Consider the following 23516-nt stretch of genomic DNA (forward strand, 5'->3'; position numbering starts at 1 on the left):
AAAAAATATCCCACTAAGGCATGGCTGTGTGTGTGTTTTATAGCTTATTTCTTTTTTTTATAGAAATTAATAGTTCACGGGTTATCCATGGTTTAATTTTTTTGTGTTTACTTTTTGTTATTAGTATTAGTTGACTACTGTTCTCAAATGTGTTTATTCAATATTTCGAAAAAGAATGTTAAGAGAAAACGTTAAAATCGTTATGTAAAAACACAGAAACCTAACTTACATTATTCCAGAATATTCATTCAGATGTAAGACAAGCTTAGTGGTATTTTTTTTATATAGATAGAATTTGTTAATTACATCACAGTGTAAAAACGTCTGCTTCTTGCCATCAAGTTTTTTTCAAGTTGAACTTTTGGTACTGTTAGTATTAAGTTGTCTCGGATTGTAAAATTAATACGGCCATACAAATTTATGTAAATAATACAGCATGTATGTAAGTATACCCTAGTAATAAGATCGTATACACATAGGTGTATATTTCGTTTACACATGGCATTAATTTTAAGTAGACACAATCAGCATGATTTTTTTATTATTATATTGCGTAAACTGAACGCAAAAACCGTAATATAGTCATAATTCATACAAATTGATGTCTCGGAGACAAACATTGTAGTTGCATATTTATTATAATTGACTTTTTAAAGATGTATTATACTTTCAACATATGATATGTTTCATAATTGAAAATCTTTTAAAAAATAATACTAACAAATGAAAATAAAACGTTTTTTAACTCACCAAAAGATATCTCTAGTGAAATTCTAGTGATTCAAGCACGATGTTTCGAAATTGGATCATGCATATAGAACTTCCAAGAATTGAAATAGTGTGGTAATCAATCATGGGTGGAATTGGTGAATGTTACACGTGTGTAAAATAGTCACTTAAACCAATCTGTGATAATCGTTATTATTCTTCATATATCTTGAGATGTCAAAAATCATATTCAAAATTTCAAAATATGCAGTAGATCGATAAAGTTAAATAATGTAAGTATAAATTGATGGTCATGCAGCATCTGATATTTACAAGCATCCAATCGATTCGGAATGAATTTATACGTATGCAATTGTGACCGGTATTCACTCTGTAATTAGGGTCAATGTTGCAACTCATTACGAAACCCCCGCTCTCCAGGGGCGTTATTAGGGGTAAAGTGGGGTTACGTCGTACCTCATAAATTACACGAAGGTAATGACAGATGCTCCAAATATTGAAATAAGTATAGTGAGACCGAATTCGTGAAATTGAATTTTGATAACCGAATCTTGTTTATGATTTATGAGAAAAAGAAAGCAAGGTTCCATTCGTGAGCTCACTTGATATGTATGTATATATATATATATATATATATATATATATATATATATATATATATATATATATATATATATATATATATATATATATAAGACACTCCACCGACAAGACATACAAGGTGGCTTGGTGGGTCTCTGCATTTTTTTTTTCAAAAATATTTTGTTTTTAACTTGTTTTTTAAAGAGACAGTAAAATATTTGACATTTTAACTTTTAAGATATCTTATTACTTGTTACGCTGTTCTTCTCCAAAAGAAAGACTAAGCACTTGTGCTTGGAGAGGGACTTACACTCATTTTTTATTGTTTATACATAGACAATGAGTGTAACTACGTATATATGATATAATAGTTTTTGTTGTTGTATTTATATTATTTATTTCTTTTATCTATTGTATAATTGAGTCTAATGATAAAGCAAATTTAAAAAATGACCAAACACACCATACATATTTTGCGTTTAAAATCTCAATGTGAAATTGATGACATTTTGAGTGTGTCCAAATACTTGTTCACAAAATCTGGATCATCTCTAATTACAGGAGTTATTTTCATATTATTTTTTGACATCTCATGATGCCGTTAATCTTTGTTTCACATAAATTATTATTAACATAACGACATGAATATATTTTTTTACTGCTATATATTAAAAATAATATAAAATTGATTATATGAGACACGCTGTCTGTTATCACCGTTAGTATAAATAATGAACTTTTTACCTTTATTATTATGTGCTAAACATTATTTATTAATGTCTTCATTTAACTGTTTGTAATTGCATACTTTTATAAATCTGCCTTAAATTATTATTCTACACTTTCACTCTGGTCGTAAAGGAAACGTAAAACTATATTATTTAAATATCTACTAAGAAGTCCTATTGATCAGATTCTCGGTAAAATTAGACAGGTTTATTTGATATTCGAGTTGTTAATACATGATTGACTGCTACGTAATTATGAACCAGGAGCCAGTGATAGTCTGTGTATACATAAACTTAAAAACATTAAGAGGGGAGTTCACATTATTTATTTATTATTTGTTATTATTTACGTGGAGCATATGGAGTCCACAACTGTCTACAAGCTTCTCTTTTGTCTGACATCTCCTTTGTATCCTCCCATGTCAAATCCGCCTCCCTAAGTTCTGACGAGAACTGCCGACGAATTGTCAGTTTATAATTGTCATACAACGTTTTCCGCACATTCGTCTGAGAGATTGCATTTCGACTGCATTCAGTCTACTTTCTTCCTTTTATCAACTTCAAAATATAACTAACTAACTAACTAACTCACTAACCATCGTGCCGCTTTCCCTGTAGGGGTAGGCAGAGAGAATCGAACGCCACATCACTCTGTCTTTGAAAACAATCTTCGCCCCTTCCACATTCATGCATATCTTCATACTTACATACCTGAAATACTTGATCATCTGAAGTTATTATAACTACATTCAGCTAATTGATTTTTTTACTGCTTTTTCCACACTCATTCGATCCACATGTCCAAATCATCTCAACATACTCTTTTATTTTATTTATAAATAATGCTCACCTCAGCCTTGCATTGTTTACTCATGTTACCATTTGAACATCTATCATACAACGTTTTGCCATACATTCGTCTATGTGCATCCAGTCTACTTTCATCCTTATTTTGCCAACATCGAAATATATTATTTACTGTTGTATACAATATTCCAGCAAAATTAGAGTATCTCGCCTCTGCGTACATTTAAGTACATATAATATAAACATAATTGTGAAGGAATTTCTTCACAAGGTTATAATATCGGATATATTAAGTGATTACAGTTAAGTGGACCAATTTAATTCCCAGGCGTTTGAGACATGAGCTAATTAACATAATTATAAGTTCGCTGCTTACTCCTCGATATTTCCGAGCCCCAAATTTACTAGATAGCATCTCGTACAAGTATCATAAAAAAACTCGTTCTATTTGTTTTATGAAACAGCATAGACGAGCAAATAGAATAAGTGTTATAAAGAGAATCTTGCTGAAGCATTTTATAAACAACATTTCGTCACATGTAACAAATGAGGTGGAATCTGCGTTAAACGCAAATATGAGGTATAAACAGTATTTAAAAGTATGTATGTTTTAAAGGTACACTAATTTAAATTTCCAGCAATTAATTGATGGTGGCGCCCGCCGTTTGGCTTGTTGCGTCATCTTGTTGAAAGCACAGATCTTTCACATCAATGCCATTCAACTGAGGTACGACGAAGTCAGTAATCATGGTTTAGTAGCACTCTCTATTGACCGTAATATAATATTTGATAAATAAGGGCCAATGTTTCCACCTGCCTATGAAGCACACCAAACAGTGACTTTTAATAGATGTAAGGGCGTTAATTGGATCAAGGATTCTGGGTTTTATCCACTCCAAATTTGGCTATTCTGCTTATTGACATATTCATTTAACCAAAAATGTGACCTGAACAAAAATTTTCGTTGAAAAAGATGATCAAGCTGAATATTGTTTTCGGCCCATTCACCGAACCAACGACGCGAATAATGATCATTCGGTCTATTTATCGTAAAAGTGCAAAACGTACTGACTACTAATCAACTGTCAACTGTCAAATTGACAGCCTGCAGAAACAATGATGCCAGTTTAAAAACCAAACCTCTAAAAAAATACCTATATTTAAATCTTATTGTAATATTTAAGTAGCAAGTACTACGCTTATTTGGACATAATTATGTCATTTGTCAGAAAAATTATATAAAATGATGATTTTTAACCCCTGCCTGTAAAGATAACATATTATTTTGTCTATCCTCCCACCAGTCTGATGATATTGATAACGACGAAACCCGGTCACTAGTCAAGTAAATGCTGAAAACTGTATTGTAGTTATTTCATTATATAATTATGATATGCTTAAAACTATCGAATTTCATTAAAAATACACAAGGATGAATCAAAAATGACAATTTATTTTTGGTACTGGATTATTCACCCTACGGATTCTATTTTATTTATTTATAAATTTATTGCTCATTAGATATTAGATCGTAGACATATTTAAGTCCTTATTTTGTAACGTTATTATAGATTAACATTACTCATCGAACGTATCAAGTTTATTTCTTGTAGGCTCATATGCAAATTCGCTGGCTGAAATAAGTACTCCGTATAAAAATAACATGAAAAGATAACTCAATAATAATTAGTGTAGAATAAAGTTATTATCTTTAGACATTTAAGGGGCGGAGAGTGTAACCGGCGTCGATTAAAGATGGCTGAAAAATATTTGAGATTTTTAATATTTTATTATTCAATAAGAACACAAAGTGTATTAAAAATACCTAGTTGAAGCCATTCCATGAATAATGGTTGACTGGTAAATGGATGCTGGATAATATATAACACTTACTCAAGGCAATTAGAAACTGCTGAAATGCGAATGCTTAGATGGAAAAAGTTGACGCTTTCGTGGAAACCTGAGTATAACAGACGTCAAAATTAAGGTAGAGGAAAGGCAATTAAGATGGTATAGGCATGCAGAGAACTTTATCATATCGTGAATATACCTTACCGGGCAGTCACCATGGATCATTCAAGAAAAACATCTAGAAGAAGACCAAAAAACTCTTAAATGGTGTAGAAGAAAAAAAATTCGAAGGCATGGCCTAGGTGACGTTGGCCAAAATTAAAGGACTTACAACTCGAGGATACGGAGAGCTGACCCCAACAGTCTACAAAGACGATAAGTTGGGATGGAACCAGGAAGAAGAAACTTTATAAAATAAAACAACTTTGTTTTAACCACTTTTATTGGTACACTTTATCCAACCAGTTTCGACAAGAATCTTGTCATCAACAGGTTATTGTTTTATTTTATAAAGTTTATAAAATGTGGCACAAAATATCTGCGAAAAACATTCAAGAAATGAAGAAAAAAGTTTGAATTCTTCTCACTCAACATCAACGCTCATATAACTATATTTTCACAAGGGTTTTACAAGGGGTTCAAAGGGTTTTAAATTATATGAAATCAAAAAGAAGACAAACACCACAGTTTAACATTTATTTATTTTTTATTATTTTAAACTAAATATAATTTTCTACACAAAAGAGATACATTGCACTATTGGAGGTATAGAATAATAAATTATTGCACAGATCTCTAAACTAAGAAATAAATATGTACCTACTGATAAATACAAAAATATTGCACGAATAAATTGACAGATAAATGCATACATAGAAACGTCCAAAATACATTTTATTTAACAGCCCAAACTTCATAAATATTTTTTTTTTTTACCTTAATACATATTGTAAAATCATATGACACTATTGAAAATGGAAAATATATGTTTTTAATCATGCCAGTAAAAAAATAAAGCAAAAATATTATGCAACTGTATTTATTTAATAAAAAAATAAGTGCATATTTAAGAGTGTATGATTAAATTCAGAGTTTTTTTTTCAATTATATTGCAGAAAATTTTCAACTTATGAATTTTCTAATAACAAGATAATATGTTTTTGATACGAAATACTTTTTATTTTAACAAAAATAGAATTTTTTAAATATGTTATTTTAATAAGATATCATATAACAAATAATAAATTACTTTTTTTTTAAATTGATAGTTCCTTTCAATCCTTATATATGATATCCTTATATTATGCCTATACAAAATGATGCCCATTGCTACCGAAGCCCAGTTAAAAAAGCAATATTCAATTATTTTACTAATATTCCAGTATCCATAACCCAATTCGCACTCAAAAGAAATATAACATTAATGACATTTTTCTATTAATGGTGCCTTATTTTTAGTTTTAACAAAATAAGTAATGTTTGAGAATCATACAAATGTATATTTTAAAATAAATACAAATAAATAAATACTAATCTACTTTATACAATTTGATCTAAATGCTTAAAATATAATATTAATGTTTAGTTAACGATTTTTAAATAGGTTATTTTTTTAAACGACAAAAAAATCAACATCTTTCTGTAATTCTGTAATAAATATCTTCTCTATCCAAAATATATATCAGTCAACATATATATTTTAATAATTTGTAACAAGATAAATAATAATTAACGAATTGATAGAAAATATGACAAAATAATAATTTTTAAAAATATAACAATTCTGAATAATCCATATTTAAAATAAATAAAAATTAAAACAAAATTTATAAAGAATCTTCAGAGATTATTATTGATCGTTAAAAAAAGTTTGCTCAATAGTTTCCATAATTTTATTTTTCCCAATTAAGGATGATGAAGCTTTATAAATACACAAAGGAAAGGTGATCAGCCTTCCGCTTTAGGTACCAGTCCAGGGTCATATTAAATAATTATTAGACTGAAAAATCACTAACAGAAATTATGACCCTCTTGGGAATCGAACCCGGGTCCTCTAGTATGGTAGTCTAGCGTGCTAACCACTACACTATGGAGGCGGACTTAATATTACGGAATAAACATTACAGATTTTTAAAATATCATGAATAATAAATACACCTTTAAACATATATTTTTTTACAATGTACATAATAATGGAATTAAATATGTATTAAACATTCGAGTAGGTGGGTAAAACTAACAAAAATATAGAAGCACCATTAATCAGATTGTCATTGAATTCAAAATTCCTCATGAGAGCCTTACAAATCTATCTTTTTACAAATGCCAGGTACTTAGAAGCTGAAAGTGGTTATTTTAATGTACAAAATATTCAACCACGCGTTTATTTTAAACAAAATATATATTACAATTATTTTAAAACATTTGTAGCAACAATGTAACATAAAAATTATTGATATAAAAAAATTGTCTTGCATAAATATATTTACAATATTTATATATAAACTTCTTCATTGTTCAGGCAAATATGCCTATGAAAGTAATACATAGCTTTAAGATAACCAGCTTCGAAAAGTAGACGAACCATGAAAATTTTCACAAAATATATTTTACAAAACATGGTTAATTTTTATTATTTATTATTGTTTAATAGAAAGAAAAAAATGTTTAGAGAGCACACGTTTCTAATATTTTTCATTTCATAATTCTTGTGAATGCAATAACAAAGTTCTCTAGCTATGAAGAGCCCAAGTTGTCCCCCATAAACAATCTTTAGCATAACGTATTTTTCTGTTACATTCAACAGATGGTGCTGCCATTACAGTAACAAAAATTGTTTCAAAAGTCCGTGTTACAGGTAAAAATACCTATCGCAGGTATATAAAAACACACGCGTATTCGAATGGATTATAGTATTAAAACTTCAAATCAATTGGTTGAGGAGTTTTAGTTTTTGATCGAATAAACTGTTTTGAAAAACAACAAGACCTGCGTGTGTCCCGTGACTATGAAATTAAATCAAGATTGGTCATAGGGAGGACTGAACGTAATGGAGATAAGGATTTTTAGAGACAGTCATAATTTTTAACTAAATTATCGAATTATCGCAAATACGGAATTTTTTTTTTTTTTACTTAATCACTTTTGCCTTAACGGGAATATGTTTATGAATTTATATTTACTATGTAATAATACATCGATAATTTCTTATAAGCATATTAATATATTTTTAAATATTACATGTTTGATTAAATTACTTTCATTAATTTTTTATAATAAAATAAAATATAGGTGAACATATCACAATCATCAACATTTTAATAAATAATTATGTAATTTTCTTCTCAATAAATAACCCATAAAAAGTAAAATAAATAATTAAAATATTGAACTATTACCACAATGCACAATCTGCTTCCCTTCAGCAAAACATAGCATCTCCAAAGAGTAAAAATTTTGTACTACAAAAGAAAACAATCCTTTCATACGAGAGTAAAGTGGTTGTAATATTTGAGATGATTGATCTTTTAAGACATCGAGATATGTAAAAAACGGTAAATTATTTCAAAAGATTTTTAAAGTAAATGGATTTTTATTTGATTCATTTAAATTTCAATATTTTGCCATAATAGAGATTAAAAAATATTTAAGCACTTTCAAGAAGCACGCCGTCTGTTGAGAGCAATGTTAAATATTCCGTGTACTGCTGTTATATTAAACAGATGACGCTGCCATTGCGACAGAAAATAGTTTCTTCGTGGGTTACAATATGTGTGATGATTGGTTTGCTTCTATCATGGTCATTCTACACCCGGCTCTTTCATCCGCTCGTCTCTTCAACTCGTTATATTGACTACTTTGTCACTGTGTTGCATGCATTCAGTCTTACATACCATCGTTTCCTCTACCCTAAGAGGCTTTCTCTAAAGCACATATACCTTAAACTTTATTATTTAGTATTTTTACAGTTTCCTTCTAAAATATTTCAATAATAATTTCGTAAATTATCATTAATTTTGGCTTGCAGCCGTAAAACTTAACAATAAACTATTAACAACGTTGGTTATAAATCGCAACTACTTAATTACATAAATACATTCAATACTATTATAATTATCACTAACGTTAAAAAACAAAGGAAGCTATTTTTTCAACAATAACAATAAAAATTAAGCTCAGTTAACGTACGAGTTAAATTCGATTTTATTTATTTCAGACACTAGATTGTTCGCCCATTGGATAATATATCAATAAAAATTATTGCAGTCGCAAATTGCGACTAAGGATCTATTGGAGTAAGCTATATAACCGAGATGGCGAATCTATGGCGCGCGAAAAATTTTTGAAAAAAATGAAAGTGATTGTAATTTTTTTTTAAAACTTTAGACATACAAATGAAAGTACTACTGCTTGTATTCTATCAAAAGCTACAAGCTATGAACCCGATATAAAAAATGGCAACAGCAAAAAGCTCAATAATAATGAACTTTTTAGGGTTCTATATATATTTGTATTAAACTCATTTTTTTTAATATCCTTTATTTTGCCATTAAAAAGTAATTGAGAATTTTTTTCGACTTATTAATGCTTTGTTTATATAAAAAATCTGACATTACACAAACATTTGATGCATTTTTATTCCATGGCATGTAGCACGCGACATAATATTATATTAAGAAAAAAAATTGTAGCTCAGGCTCAAAAAGGTTTGCCATCCCTGCTTTATAACATATGTAGTTCACAAATTCTTAACTGAGGGTGCTACCGTCAGCCGAAATTCCTCAAAATTACAACTTTACAAAAGGAATCCAAAAACAGTACATAAAAACATTTAAAAAAAAAGCCATATGAATGTTCAGTAATACGCAAAATGGTGAATGTTTCACGAGTGTTTTGAGTGATCACTTTAGAGAGTCAAATACCAGGTTGTCACGTAGCCCTGGAATGCTCATTTCTTTCGTATAAAAACAATAGATGCTTCATCTCAAGTTAAAACCCCAATATTTTTTTTTACTAAACTCCAAATTGATGTTAAGTAAATAATAATATTTTTACATTTAAAAACACGAATAACCAGTTTTAAAAAAAATCAAGTACAAACATTGATAACATACATAAAATATTATTAGAATTATTTTATTTTATTACTTATTGTAGGAATTATTTAATTTGATGCTCAAAAAAAATAAAATTATAATTAAGTATTGCACACAGTGAGTTTATTTTTTTAAAATAGGAATGATTTTAAATATTATTTTATAATATAATTAAAAATATCGTATTTACGATCATACATAAAAATTATTAAATATAAAAAAAAATTGCACATACGTCGGGAAAACTTAAGTTATACTTTGTTGTAGATAGTTTTTGTATTGCACAAATTGTATGTAAGTATGTATATATAATTTATAATTAATAATTAATAATTGGATTTTTATTGCACATATGTAAATTTATAACAGTTTATTTTTTTATACATTATATTCAACTAATATCAATATTTATTGCAAGTAAATATATATTAGTATGCCCTTAAACAATATTTAATAAATGTCATTATCTATTGCACATATGTGTATCAGTTTGCTTATTTTTAACATATTTTATTAAATTCATATCAATATTTATTGCACATATGTAAATATATTTATAATATTTATCATTTTGAATTATTCTTAATACATCATATTCAATTCATGTCAATATTTATTGCACATATCGCTCACTCCTTTCAACAACGTTATATATTTAAAAAAAACTTGATTTTTCAGGAGATCGTTTTTAAAGTTAAAAAATATAATGAAATGTATTGAAAATAAATATCAAGCCACTTATTGAAATTTTTACTGTACAACATATCTTGTTAGGGAAAACCTGAATGTTTTTTCTCCATTTGAAAAATATAACAATACCTTTTCTTCAAAACGCAAAAACAACACTTTCTGCCATGTAGTGGGTAAATATTAAGTTAAAAATATGCCGCTTTTGCTGGGATATAGTAAATTTTCTGGGCATTCCGAAAACATGCACAACTGAAAATTGACGATTTTTGCTTTCGACGTTGTTGAAAGGAGTGAGCGATATGTATGCCTTTTTCCTAATACATAAAATTCAATTAATGTCAATTTGAAGTATAAGCTTAAATAATCATAATTATGTACAAAATGTACATTTTCTATAATTTAATATTGCACTGCCGGCCATATCACAATTATTACTCGCCAAACTATTTCATATGTTTTACATCATTTCCATTGATCTTCAATTATGATAAGACAAGTTATTTTTTTATGAATTTCATCGTTTTTAATGATCTTTTGATGATAAATAAAACATATTAGTATATTGGGTTTCATAAAATTGCACGACAAATTAAACTAAACTTATGACAAAGGTAAAATAACTTACAAATATTTTTAAAAAATTGCACATTTATAATTAGGAAATTCAAATTAAAAAAATATTTCTGAAGCCGAATATTGCACAGGTAATATTTATATTACAAAGTAACTATTAAAAATTAACTAACTTTTCTTTGCATATTATTGCACAGTTTTCTTATATTAATACAATACGTTGTTTTCAGTTCCAGCTTCAATTTCACTTGTCAAAATGTTTATAGTTGTGTCTTCGCTGTCACTAATTTGAGAACATTGAGATTCCGTAAATGGAGAAATCAGATTCCTGAGTCTATCGCTTGAGCCCATTCCACTGTCCATAGATTTTCCTATTAGAGACATTTTTCTAAAGCTGCCAAAGAACACGGAATGTGTTTCGATACTCTCAGCTCCAGATTCACTTCTTGCATCTTCTACGGATTCATCTGTCTCGCTTCCGCTTGCCTTCGCGTCTCTTAACCTTTTTCTTATCAACCTTCTGGAGTCGTTGGAATCTGTGCTGAGATATCCTGAATCTTCCTTTTGCTGATTTCCTCTTCTCCAAGCTTTTTTTATAGATTCCTGCCTGTCTTTTATCAGTTTTCTCGGAATGATCTGTTTTATCTTTTTCCCAGCTTTGGGAGTCTGACATTCACGAAAATTTGGTTTGGACGTTGATTTGGAGGGGGAACTCAGTAATTTATTTTTTTCAAGTTCATTTGCTTTACCATTTTCCTTAAAATTTTTGTTGCCAATTTCATAACTAAAGTTGGTGTGCATTTTACTTCCATATAAGGCATCTGCATTGTTCACGGGCTGTATGTTTTCGTAGTCCGAGGAGTTATCGCTCAGGACAGAAGCACCCGATGGACTGCAAAGTCCAGAAGATAGCGTGAAAGGAGATACTATTTCTTCTCTTCTTTCAATCGATATCACATCATTTAATTTGTTCCTCGAACTGGGGCTTCTGCCACACTCGTTTTTTGGCGGCAAAGGCGGTGATAAAATTTCCACATCCACTTTTCTGGGAGGTTTTGGATATTCGTAAATAGGGACAGTCTCCTCAAAAGGTATAACATCGGGAGGTATTGCTTTGTTCGGAGTTTTTAAACTAGGGGGAGTGGATTGCCTTTGCCTTTTACAATGTCTTGACTCTAATGTGAGGATTCTGCCTTCGTCAGAATCGATAACTGTGTTTCCATTCTCTATTATTTCATAATATTGGGAATCGACACCATCTTTGTTAGTCATAAATTTTATATTATTTAGGCTAGGTCTTAGGCCTCCGTAGTTTTTTGACTCGTATATCTCTTTTATACTCCCAAAACTGTTTTTTGAATGAACTGCTTTTCCCAAACCATTTGAATGGGAGAGGCTTGTACTTTTAAACAGGCCTGAAGTTTTGATATCCCTTATATTTTTTTCTGAGAATTTGTTTATTTTTAATGGGTTTTCTGTATTATCGCTCCCATTTATCTTGGTTTTTGTCGGTTTTCTATCAAGTGTATCAGGTTCGAAGCCATCAGATTCGTGGATTTTTATATAGTTTTCGGGAGAATCTGTGACTTCTATTGTGAGCTGACCTGGTTTTTCATTAGGTTGGTCATATCTTACAATAGCCTTTCTTTTACCAAAAGTCGAACAATCTGATTCACTAGGAGTTGTAGGTGTACTTCCGAAATTATATCCGTTGTTAACATAAACCTCACTTACTAAACTATAATCTGTCTTGCTATCAGCAGGAAGTTCTGGAAAGCTGTAAATATGATTTTCGAATGCTTTTGTTATTTGAACATCATCAACTCTTTCAACTGGTTCATAAAAGCAGCTTGATTTAGGCGACTGATCTCTTTTGTTTTTATTTGATAGTCGAGATGAAGGTCTACTACTAGAATTTATTTTATAAATAGCATTTCTCATTGTCATTTCCTCGTCCATAGGTAATGCAGTACTCAGACTTGGACTGGCTTGAGATGAAGATATATCAGCATAATCCGTAGGAGTACTTAAACCACGATTTACAAAACCTCTCTCCAAACTATCAGCTTCATAATCAATAGATGAACTTTGTTTATCAGAAGAATTACTATAATTATTTTCGAGCGTTTTCTTAGCTGGTACACTAACAACTTCTACAGCTTCATATTGATTTTGGGAGTTTGTTCGTTTTTCTAATGTCTTTTTGGATTTATCCATTTCAATAGCTTCATTGATCATATCAGGCATTATGTATTTTTGATGTATCGGTGATGTAACTCTTGATTCAGCACTTGCGGGGGGCCTTGGTACTTTGATTCCTATAGAAGATATGTCTTTAATTTTTGTTACTGTCTTATCGCTATCACGATAAAATGTTACATTACTCGTTTGAGGTATGCTTGGCAGTGGTATATTAAATGTCCGTTTAGAAGGTTCTGATCTAACAGAAGAAGTTGGTTTCTTCTTTTTGAATAGGAAGTTATTCGTAGTATCTTCGGCGTAAAGAGACCGAGAAGTAAAGTCGTAGTACTTTCTAGGATTTTCAGAATTATCTTGGGGCAATGATAACAGAGAATTGAGTAATCCGTTTGCAATTGATGGATCAGGCGTTGGATCAGAGTCACTGTTTGAAGAATAAGATATGGATGACTTGAGAATCGGTACACCTTCGAGCCATTTCCTTATGCTCACTTGCTTATTGAGTCCATTAACCGACGAACAGTTATGGCAGACACCAGAATTGGAAATTGCTGGAACCATCGTTGGTACATTATGTATATTACTAGTGTTACAACCAGGACATCCTGTGCAATATGGTCGACGTCTGATGTTTTCTCGTTTCAAACTAATAACACTACTTCTTTGACTTCCAATGTGGTAGAAGTTTTGAGCGTCAGAAGTACGATAGTTGTCTTCCTCGGGAATGCCTCCTAAGCTCGGGGTAAATCGCTTAGATGCCATTTTGTGCTTAGCGATTGAAATAACTTCTCTGATTTTTATGAGGAATTCAATAGCGGCCGGTGGAGGTGACTATATAAATAGAAGAAAAAAGAGACACAAAATTTAGTTATAAATTCCCAATTTGAAACGTACAAAAGCTTGAGTAAATAATAAGTATATCTTACCATAAGTAGATGTGGCTCGAAGTATGCAGGGTTAAAATATAATTTTTTCCTTGTGTTTCCTATTGGAAAGGATTCTGGTTTATCCTCTCTAAAATCGAATGTTTCCACAATGGACACATTTTCTTCGGGAAGCCTCTCGAAACTCGATTCTTCCCTTTGTTGAAAAAAATCGCATTTGTAATAGCTCTCATAAGTTTTTCTTCCTTCATTGTGAATCATAGGATGAACTGTTACGGCAGTAACTTGATGCTGCAATAGGAAGATTTTCATTACATTTTTAAAAATAATTTTAAAATTAAGAAAATTAAAGAGTAATGATAACGTTTATCAAAAAATATTAATAGTTTTTAAAACTTACCGTAGAATTATTATGATTCTCTTCTTCGTTACTTTCTTCATCAACATTTTCCTCCCGATCAGTTTGACAGCCTTCGGAATCTGATGGGAAATCTTGTTCAACTTTTTCTCTATCATGAAAATGTCTAGCAATACCCAAAAGAGGATTGCTTTTGATAATACTATTTTCATTATTTGACAATGTTGATACTCGTCTTTCTTTCTCGACATTAATGATATCTCGTCTCTGAATCTCCCTGTTAGTTTTGGCAGTTTTAACATTGTCTTCAGATGAATCCGATATACTTTTGGTCCGTCGTTTTCTGATATGAAGGTAGAGGAAGACTGACGCTACATAAACAAGGCCAAGAAGTATGGAGCTAATTCCAATCGCTATGTATTCTGTGAGACTTAGACCTGGTGATGAGGAGTCTTCAGATGAACGAGCATCAGGAGAGAAAAGCACTTCGCTTACATCTGAAATAATAAAAATAATTATTAAAATTTGTACAGGTTCTTTTTGAGACCCTTGAGGAACACCTCAATGTACTGGTCAGGTTGAAACTTACTAGTAATGTGCCTCACTGGTGATCCTGCTACTCTGAAGGCAGCGCAAGGAGTGAAGACTCCATGAAGAGTAGCTCCCACTCCTGCAGCAGCTACGTCTCTACACAGTAGTTGAACCACCAATAGTCTGCCTTCCATTCTCTCCCGCATTTCCGGTTCTCCGGTCCACTGGGGGGAAAAAATACTTAGAAGTGCCTAAATAACAAATATTGATAAAAAATTGTTTTAAGTCAAGTAAAAAAATATTACAAAAGATAAATAATTCAATGCAAGACATAACTGAGGAATATATTCACATCATGTTTAAATAGATTTAAATTTTGTACTGACAGTTCTTGGTGGAACTGCATTTTATATAATGAAACAACAACTATTTACTTTCTCCCTCTTTTCTTTTATTTGACCAGTAACTGGGTTTCATTGTTATCGACATCATTAGACTGTTATATACACAACAAGAAAAGAGTTGAAAACCATGATTATGTATATTTCATCTCACTTTTTCAGGAAAACTTTGATTAAATATATATTTTCATTTTCTTATAAAAATATTATAAAATCATGGGTTTAAACCTATGCCTTATTGTGTAAATAGCATAGAAGCCTCCTACTAGTCTTTTGTTCTTGGTAACGATAAAACCCGGTCACTGGTCAAATAAAACAATAGTAAAAAAACTATTTTGTTTTTGTTTTATTATATTATGTTTTAAAGTTCTCAAACTTTACAACTGCTTTTATATATATAACAGACTGATGACTAAATATTTATTGATTAACATCACAGTTTATCGTTTCAAGCTTCCAAACCGATTGAAAGTCGATTATTCCAATGCGTTATTATTTTTTGATTAAATTTGCGGTATTTAATAATATAGGGAGGGACCAGCATCATCAATCGTAGTCTATTGTGCATGGTTTTTGTGAACCATATGCTGCGTAGCGTGCGGCGCACAAAGGCGTTCAAATCCCACTTCATTATAATATAATGGTCGAAAAGCACACAGTAAGAGTAACTACACATCACCGATTTGAATGGTCAACCGTGCACTGTAATTATTCGTTTACAGTTAAAAACCGATCGAATTGAAAATATGCAAGATGTTTAATGGAGATTTTAAAATTGAAATATTCAAAGATTCAAACGCGGCACCGTAATTACCGATAGATAATCGGCTTGATTCTAAACCAAGCTTTATATATATATACACACACATATACATATACATATATATATATAAATATATATATATATATATATATATATATATATATATATATATATATATATATATATATATATATGTATATATATATATATATATGTATATATATATATATATATATATATATATATATATATATATATATATATATATATATATATATATATATATATATATATACATATATATATATTTATAAATATATATAAATATTTATAAATATATTTTGTCCGCCTCCGCAGTGTAATGATCAGCACGCTCGGCTAGCGTTCTGGAGGTCCCGGGTTCGATTCCCAGGGGGGTCAAATAAATATAAGTGATTTTTCACTGTTATGTTTATTACCCTGGAGTGGTCCCTTAAGCGGAGGGCTGATCACCTTTCCTTCATGTGTTAACAAGATAACACTGCGTTTATATATATATATATATATATATATATATATATATATATATATATATATATATATATATATATATATATATATATATATATATATATATATATATATATATATATATATATATATATATATATATATATATATATATATATATATATATATATATATATATATATATATATATATATATATATATATATATATATATATATATATATATATATATATATATATATATATATATATATATATATATATATATTTATATATATAAAACATTTGATACCTTAAAAAGCTGTTTGCAATCACAGGGTAGATAATACTTGAACATTAAACAAACATAAATTATAAATTGATGATGGTAACGAAGGTAAAGGAAAATGGAATATATCATGAGATTTTTATATGAATATTTTACATGAATATTTTTGCTTAAAATTTAGTTATTTATATCATAATTTTTCTTATAAAAATATACTCATTTTAACCAAAGGTATTGCTAAAGAAGAAGAACATGTATGCATCATGTTACACAGGTAAAAGACGATTACTTTATAACATAAACATAAAAAACTAATCCATGACAGGTCGTAAGCTCTGGAAATGTCCAAACTTCCATTATTTCTTCATCTTTGTTGAAATATCAATAAAAATCTGGATTCTTCGAGTTATATTGAATCAATATAATGTCTGTAAAGTCATTTCTCGGTTTAATTGGTATCTTGAATGTGATAAATCGAATGTTTCTCAATTATTGTATTGGGCGGTACTAAGTAAGATATATATATTTTTTAATTACCCACCATACAACACATCATCGGCAAACCAGCCTTGTAATTTCATATCGATTATTGTAGAATCACTATAATTTGCAAGTGATAAAATTGGAATTTTAGATCACGTAAAAGTGTGTTATTGCCAAAATGTATATTTTCATGAGACGATCATAAAGAAGACAAGAGATGTATTAATTATTATCTACAATTGCATACGTAATTTATATTATTAAAAAGGTGGACGAGCTGGCATGTCGTTGAGTGTAGTATTTTGATATTTAGTTTATTTTATCGATTTGCCCGTCTGTTTTTTTTATGACCAATTCACTGATAATTGAGTCGTTCGGATGTAAGGTATTCGAAACATTCCGTGCAAATACCTCATTCAAAATCGCTTTTTAATTTGTTTATTATATTTGGATTTTACTCTAATTTTAGAGGTCCATTTGCAAGTAGGATAGTAAGGATAGGGAAGGTAACCGTGAAATAATACATTTCAAACACCCAGACTAATTGAAAATAAATCTTTCTTGAGTTTAATTTGCAAATTGGCTGGAAAAGAACCCGAATAGACCATAGTCACGGCGCCTGTCTGATATGCCAACCCACAACAATTAGTAATTTGCAACATTTTGAGTGTGTCCAAATATTTGTTCGCAAAATCTGGATTACCTCCAATTACATGAGTTATTTTCATATTATTTTTTAAATCAAAGATGAAGAATAATCTTCTTTTCATCTCACCAATAGATGTCTCTGGTGAAGTTCTAGTGATTCAAGAATAATGTTTTAAATTGGTTCATATTTATAAAACTTCCAAGAATTTGAGTAGTGTGGTTGTCAATAATGGGTAGAATTGGTGAATGTTGCACGTGTTTAAAGTGATCACTTAAACCAGCCCATGATGGTCATCAGTCCTGTAAATGCCCAGACTTCCATCTTCTTCTTCATCTTTGATGAGATGTCAAAAAATAATATTGCTTATTGGATTTAAGTTTTGTACGGATATTTATAGAACTGCATTTTTTTAAATAATAAAACAAGACTTATAAAGCTTTTGTTTCTTTTATTCCATTTGGCCAGTTACCGGGTTTCGTCGTTACCAACTGTTGTTTTTGTTATTTTTTATCTGTCGTTTTAAGAATCCATTATTTGACTGATTCCTTTGGTTTTCACCCCTCCAATACACATTTAGATGTGGATATGCATAGATAATGGATATCATTCAAATATAACTTACTTGCAAAAATGTCCTGCCTTCATCTCTAAAGAGAGAAAAAGGTACGTCGGAATCCACAGTGCTTCGAAGGTCAACGAATCCATTCCTGGTTAGGAACTGAGCACCAGAAACTGCGCATATCGGAGTTCGAACACCTAGTAGAAAAACATATTTCTCACGTGATGCATAGAAAAAAATACGATTTATTTCGTATTAAACGGTCAGCTAGGCAAATTAATTAATTCTAAATCACACATAGCCTTAAACTAAGTAAAAACTGAGTATAAACATATATTTTCATGGACACAATTATATATTATTTGTCTATAAATGTATTAAATATAGGTACAACTTTTGGGTTCTTTTCAAAGGTGAAATTTTGGTAGGAGAATGAATAAATTTTTACTACAATATGTATTTACTACAGTATTTGCGACTAACTATCCTTAGTCGCAATAAAATTCCATTACTTTGTTAATCATATTTGCTCTTTATGCTACTGAGTTTATCGTAAAATAAGCATTAATCATACATTCAAGTTTAAACTATGAATCTAAATATTTTATAAAACATTAAGTTACCTCGAAAGTAGAATTTGAAATAAACTATAAAATAAACCCTTTTATGCATCAAGGATAGTTCTGCATTCAGATGAAGACCTAATTCCATAGTTTTCTTCTTCTTTTTCTAACCCTTATTTGCACCCAACGGTACATAGGGCACTGCATCGTATTGACGCAGTGTTATCTTGATTTACACGAAGGCGAGGTGGTCACTCCTGCACTTCGGTGACCGGTCCAGGGTGATGTTAAATAAATATTCGTGAGTAAAATCACTAATATTTATTTAAACCCCCCTTGAGAATCGACCCGCGGACCTCCACCACGGTAGCTAAACACGCTAACCATTACACCAGGCGGGGGATAAAATGTTCTTCCACAAACAATATTTAAAAAAAAATCCTATTCTACTACGCATTTGACGAAATCATAATGTTTGATTTTTAGTACTTTTATAATATTTTTAGCGTGTTTAAAACTCCCCTCTTAAAAGAAATTGCTTGTAGCGGTGCCTTCAGATTTTCTAGGTACAATCATCTACCGAGAAGTGTAGATAAAAATTTATTGAATCTTTTATTTATTTATTACATACGTCCATATATGTATGTCATTGTAATTCCATGTGAAAAAAACTTGATTTAAGATCAAATAAATACCTGGGAAGCTGATCTCCTTGGACGGATAGATAATTTGTCCTTTTAGAGGCAAAAATACGAAAGGAATTTTCTGCGCCGAGGATCCCGTTCCAAAGGGAGCAACGGAACATTCTGGAAAAAAAACGATGTGGTAAAATATATTTTTAGTATCGATAAATTCGCAAGATGTTTGTATAATTCTTAACAATTTAAATATTTTATAGACTTGATAAAAGCTTTTGACTCTGTAATTCAATATCAATCAAAATACCAAAGTTTGAAAACGAAGCTGAAAATTAGCCAACAATTTATTTTATTTTGAAAATTTTTATTTTAATAAAATATACTGAAATAATACATGGGTAATTTTGTGTAAACTCACATTTACAATTTCCTCAGTACAAACTCCATCTTATTTATGGGCTAAATTAACAAAAGCCATAGTAGGCTTGTGAAGTTAAAGTAAGCTTATTCTAGATTTTTTATAGAGACTTGAAGACAGTAACATGTTACTTTAATGCTCCCCAATAGTTAATGTGTATTTTCCTTTCTCTATTATCATTTTGTTCTCATTTAATGAAATTTTTGCGTTTTTCTACTTTAGAAAAGGTAAACGATGAAAACGTCGTGTGAAATTTAGCAAAACGATGTTTATTTTTTACTATAATAAACCAAGCTATATTTAAAACAATGTTTTTTTTTAAAATAAGTTTTATCATTAATTCATTAAATTGTATATGAACATTACTTAAATGTTTTTTCTGACACCTCGTGGCACATTTTACAATCTTTTTGACCTCATATTTTAATATTTATATATCCATCCCTGAAGATGACAAGGTATTTGTCGAAACTGGTTGGAAAAAAGTACCATAATAAAAGTCGTTCAAAGTTGAAGTTTTATTATTTGAAGTGTAAAATTCATGTCATATTCGGATTAACTAATGAACAAATTTTAAAAAAAGATCAAAATTAAAAAATTAACAAAAAAAACTCTCTTTATTTTGATCAAATGAATTTGATAAGACAGCATGCTTTTTAATTTATTACTGATATGTTACAACTTAAGCTATCACATTTTGCACCTGAATACATATATTCTTATCATAAATATGATACAAATATTAACAAATTTATTGTGTCGATATAATGTTTGTGCATATTAATAATTCATTATATTGAGTTTTGTTTAAAAGTATTTTGTTAATGCAAATTAGCGTCGCAGAGTATTTTTTTCTGGCTTAAATTTTACAGTTAAAAGATCGTCGGCCGAATACTCCACTCCCTTATAAGTGTTTTAATTATAATTTCTACACCTGATAGCTAATTTGATTCAAGAATCCCGCTAATTAGATACATATTTTAGGCTTCTGCTTACAGTTATGTATAATATTGTGAAATATTTTTGAAATGCAACTTTTAATCGGTTTAAATATATATATATATTTTAAAGTTTTATCCCGGGTTAATACTCATTAGTTTTATTTTTGTAAATTTTAATATGAACGTATTCATAATTATACAATTCGATAATGACAAAAATTATTCCCCATAATACCCTTTTTGAATCGATTCAAATTCATATTGATAAACCTTACATTAAATCGCACTTTTATTTTTAAAAAATCCACATACATTTTGATTAACATTCATCGTTTACTTTGTGTAATACCACTTAAAAACATAACTTACTGACATGAAGTCATGACGTAGTGTTTTAAGTGGTATTACACAAAGTAAACTACATATATAACCATAAAGTTAACAATGCGTTTAATGTAAAAAAATACACTTAATTATATAATTACACTTTTTATAATTGATATCACAAATAAAACAACTTATAAATCGATTAAAGTTGATAAAGATTTACCCGACAAATGATGTTATTTCGCACTTCTGTTAAATAAAAGTAAAATTAAATCCACGAAATTATACAACAAATTTACTACGTAATAGTTTTTTTTATTAGAAAATACAGTCTGTTGACAGTAATTTTACCTGTAGTTTTTTTTAGTTTTAGTTGAGTATAAACAATTAAAAAAAACTACAGTTAAAATAAGTGTGAACATTTTTTGAATTTTTTTATTTGGTAGTATAAATAATTTTTAAAAAATTAAAAATAATGCAAGAGGTAAAATGACTGAACAAACTGTAAATACATTCCCTAACTGAAATCACGATTCAGGCTAAAAATCAAAATCTTGTCAAAATAAACCCATTTTTTTACAAAATAATATTAAAAAAAAATAATAATAATGATGTTTTTGATAAATAATTAATAAGGACAGTACTTTCAATAATTTTAAAATAAAAATGTATGGTTCTGGCTCGTTTTGATTTCTAATTTTGCTAGTTAAACTATTAAATATTTGTTGTTTTTTTATTTCAGTAATTACTTACTTAATTTTATTTAAAATTTGATGAACATCTCACCATTATATAATACACTAAGATATTGTAGCATTTGCAATTAAAAAAATATTTTCATGATATTTTTAATGAAATTTGTTGAAAAAATTCCTTGATATTTTTTAACGGATAAAAATAAGTTTAATTCTTTCACTTGTTTCAGAGCTTTCACCAATTATTGATGACCTTAGACCGTCTTAAAAATTACTAATTTACATAAGAATATCAGTTTATAATTGCAAAAATAAAATAATAAAAAATGGATTTAAAAACAACGTTAACTGAAGTATACGGAATGATAACATTTAAGGTCTTTGTACACCTTCACTAATGTCTTCTTCGTCGCGACTGTTGTCGGCTACAATATCGTACAATCTAGAACACGTATGGCTGATGGGTTTAGTTCGATCCTTCCACCAAAACAAGAACATAAAAATATCAGGGCTGCCAATTTTAATGGTGTTAATTAATACAATTCCATTTTATTTTAATATGAAATAATAATAATTAAAATGTTTTCCTTATAACGATACCATATTTTTTTTTAAATTTAGTAACCATAAGTATTACAAATGTTAATGAAAACATAAGATTTTATATTGATAAAGTATTGTTTTCAATAACAACATTTTAATTTATCTTTTTGTCTAATTTATTTCCTGAATTTTATATTTTAAATGATTTTTAAAAATCTCTACAAAATATAATGAGGGATGTAATCTTGCTTCAAATCTGAGGGAAACAAAAAATAAAGTAATTTATTATTAGATTAAAACCAATATTTTTAGCTTTTCCACTTTTTTATTTGACCAGCTATTGAGCTGGTCAAATACAAAAGTGGAAAAGCTAAAAATATTGGTTTTAATCTAATAATAAATTAAAAATGCAATTCCATCACGAAGTGTCAGTGGATAATATAAATCTATCAAAAAATAAAGTATGAAAATGTAATCCATTGATTTCGATAGTATTTTTTATCCGTATAAAAAAACTCTTCGTATTTTTCTTCTACTCTTAAACCTTATTTACGCCAAACAGGGCATAATGGTTCATATTGTCTCAAAATGGTGCATTTCGCAGGCAGGGTTTTAACTCTGATACTAATTGACCACCTAAACCAACCCATGACAAGTTGTAAGTCCTGTAAACACCCAGACTCCATATTTTTCTTCATCTATTTTGAGATACTGTCTGTATTGGTGATGT

The 23516-nt window shown here is 29.2% G+C and overlaps 1 protein-coding gene across 1 annotated transcript in view; it reads right to left on the reverse strand.

Annotated features, from left to right (window-relative positions):
• Positions 1 to 11146: 11146 nt before the first annotated feature.
• LOC148301730 (uncharacterized) overlaps positions 11147 to 23516 on the reverse strand; it is a 129914-nt gene continuing 117544 nt past the window's right edge. Inside the window, exons 5-10 of the mRNA XM_088272807.1 lie at positions 19920 to 20030; positions 18725 to 18858; positions 15087 to 15252; positions 14540 to 14994; positions 14182 to 14430; positions 11147 to 14086 (exon numbers count right to left, since the gene is read on the reverse strand). Of these exons, the coding sequence (XP_088128933.1) occupies positions 11264 to 14086; positions 14182 to 14430; positions 14540 to 14994; positions 15087 to 15252; positions 18725 to 18858; positions 19920 to 20030 (3938 nt within the window). The 3' untranslated portion in view covers positions 11147 to 11263. The remainder of the gene's footprint in view (positions 14087 to 14181; positions 14431 to 14539; positions 14995 to 15086; positions 15253 to 18724; positions 18859 to 19919; positions 20031 to 23516) is intronic.

This window comes from Brachycentrus maculatus, unplaced genomic scaffold, assembly GCF_059751285.1.
Source record: "Brachycentrus maculatus isolate JH-2025_06_01 unplaced genomic scaffold, ASM5975128v1 h1tg000527l, whole genome shotgun sequence".
NCBI classification, from domain to species: Eukaryota; Metazoa; Arthropoda; class Insecta; order Trichoptera; family Brachycentridae; genus Brachycentrus; species Brachycentrus maculatus.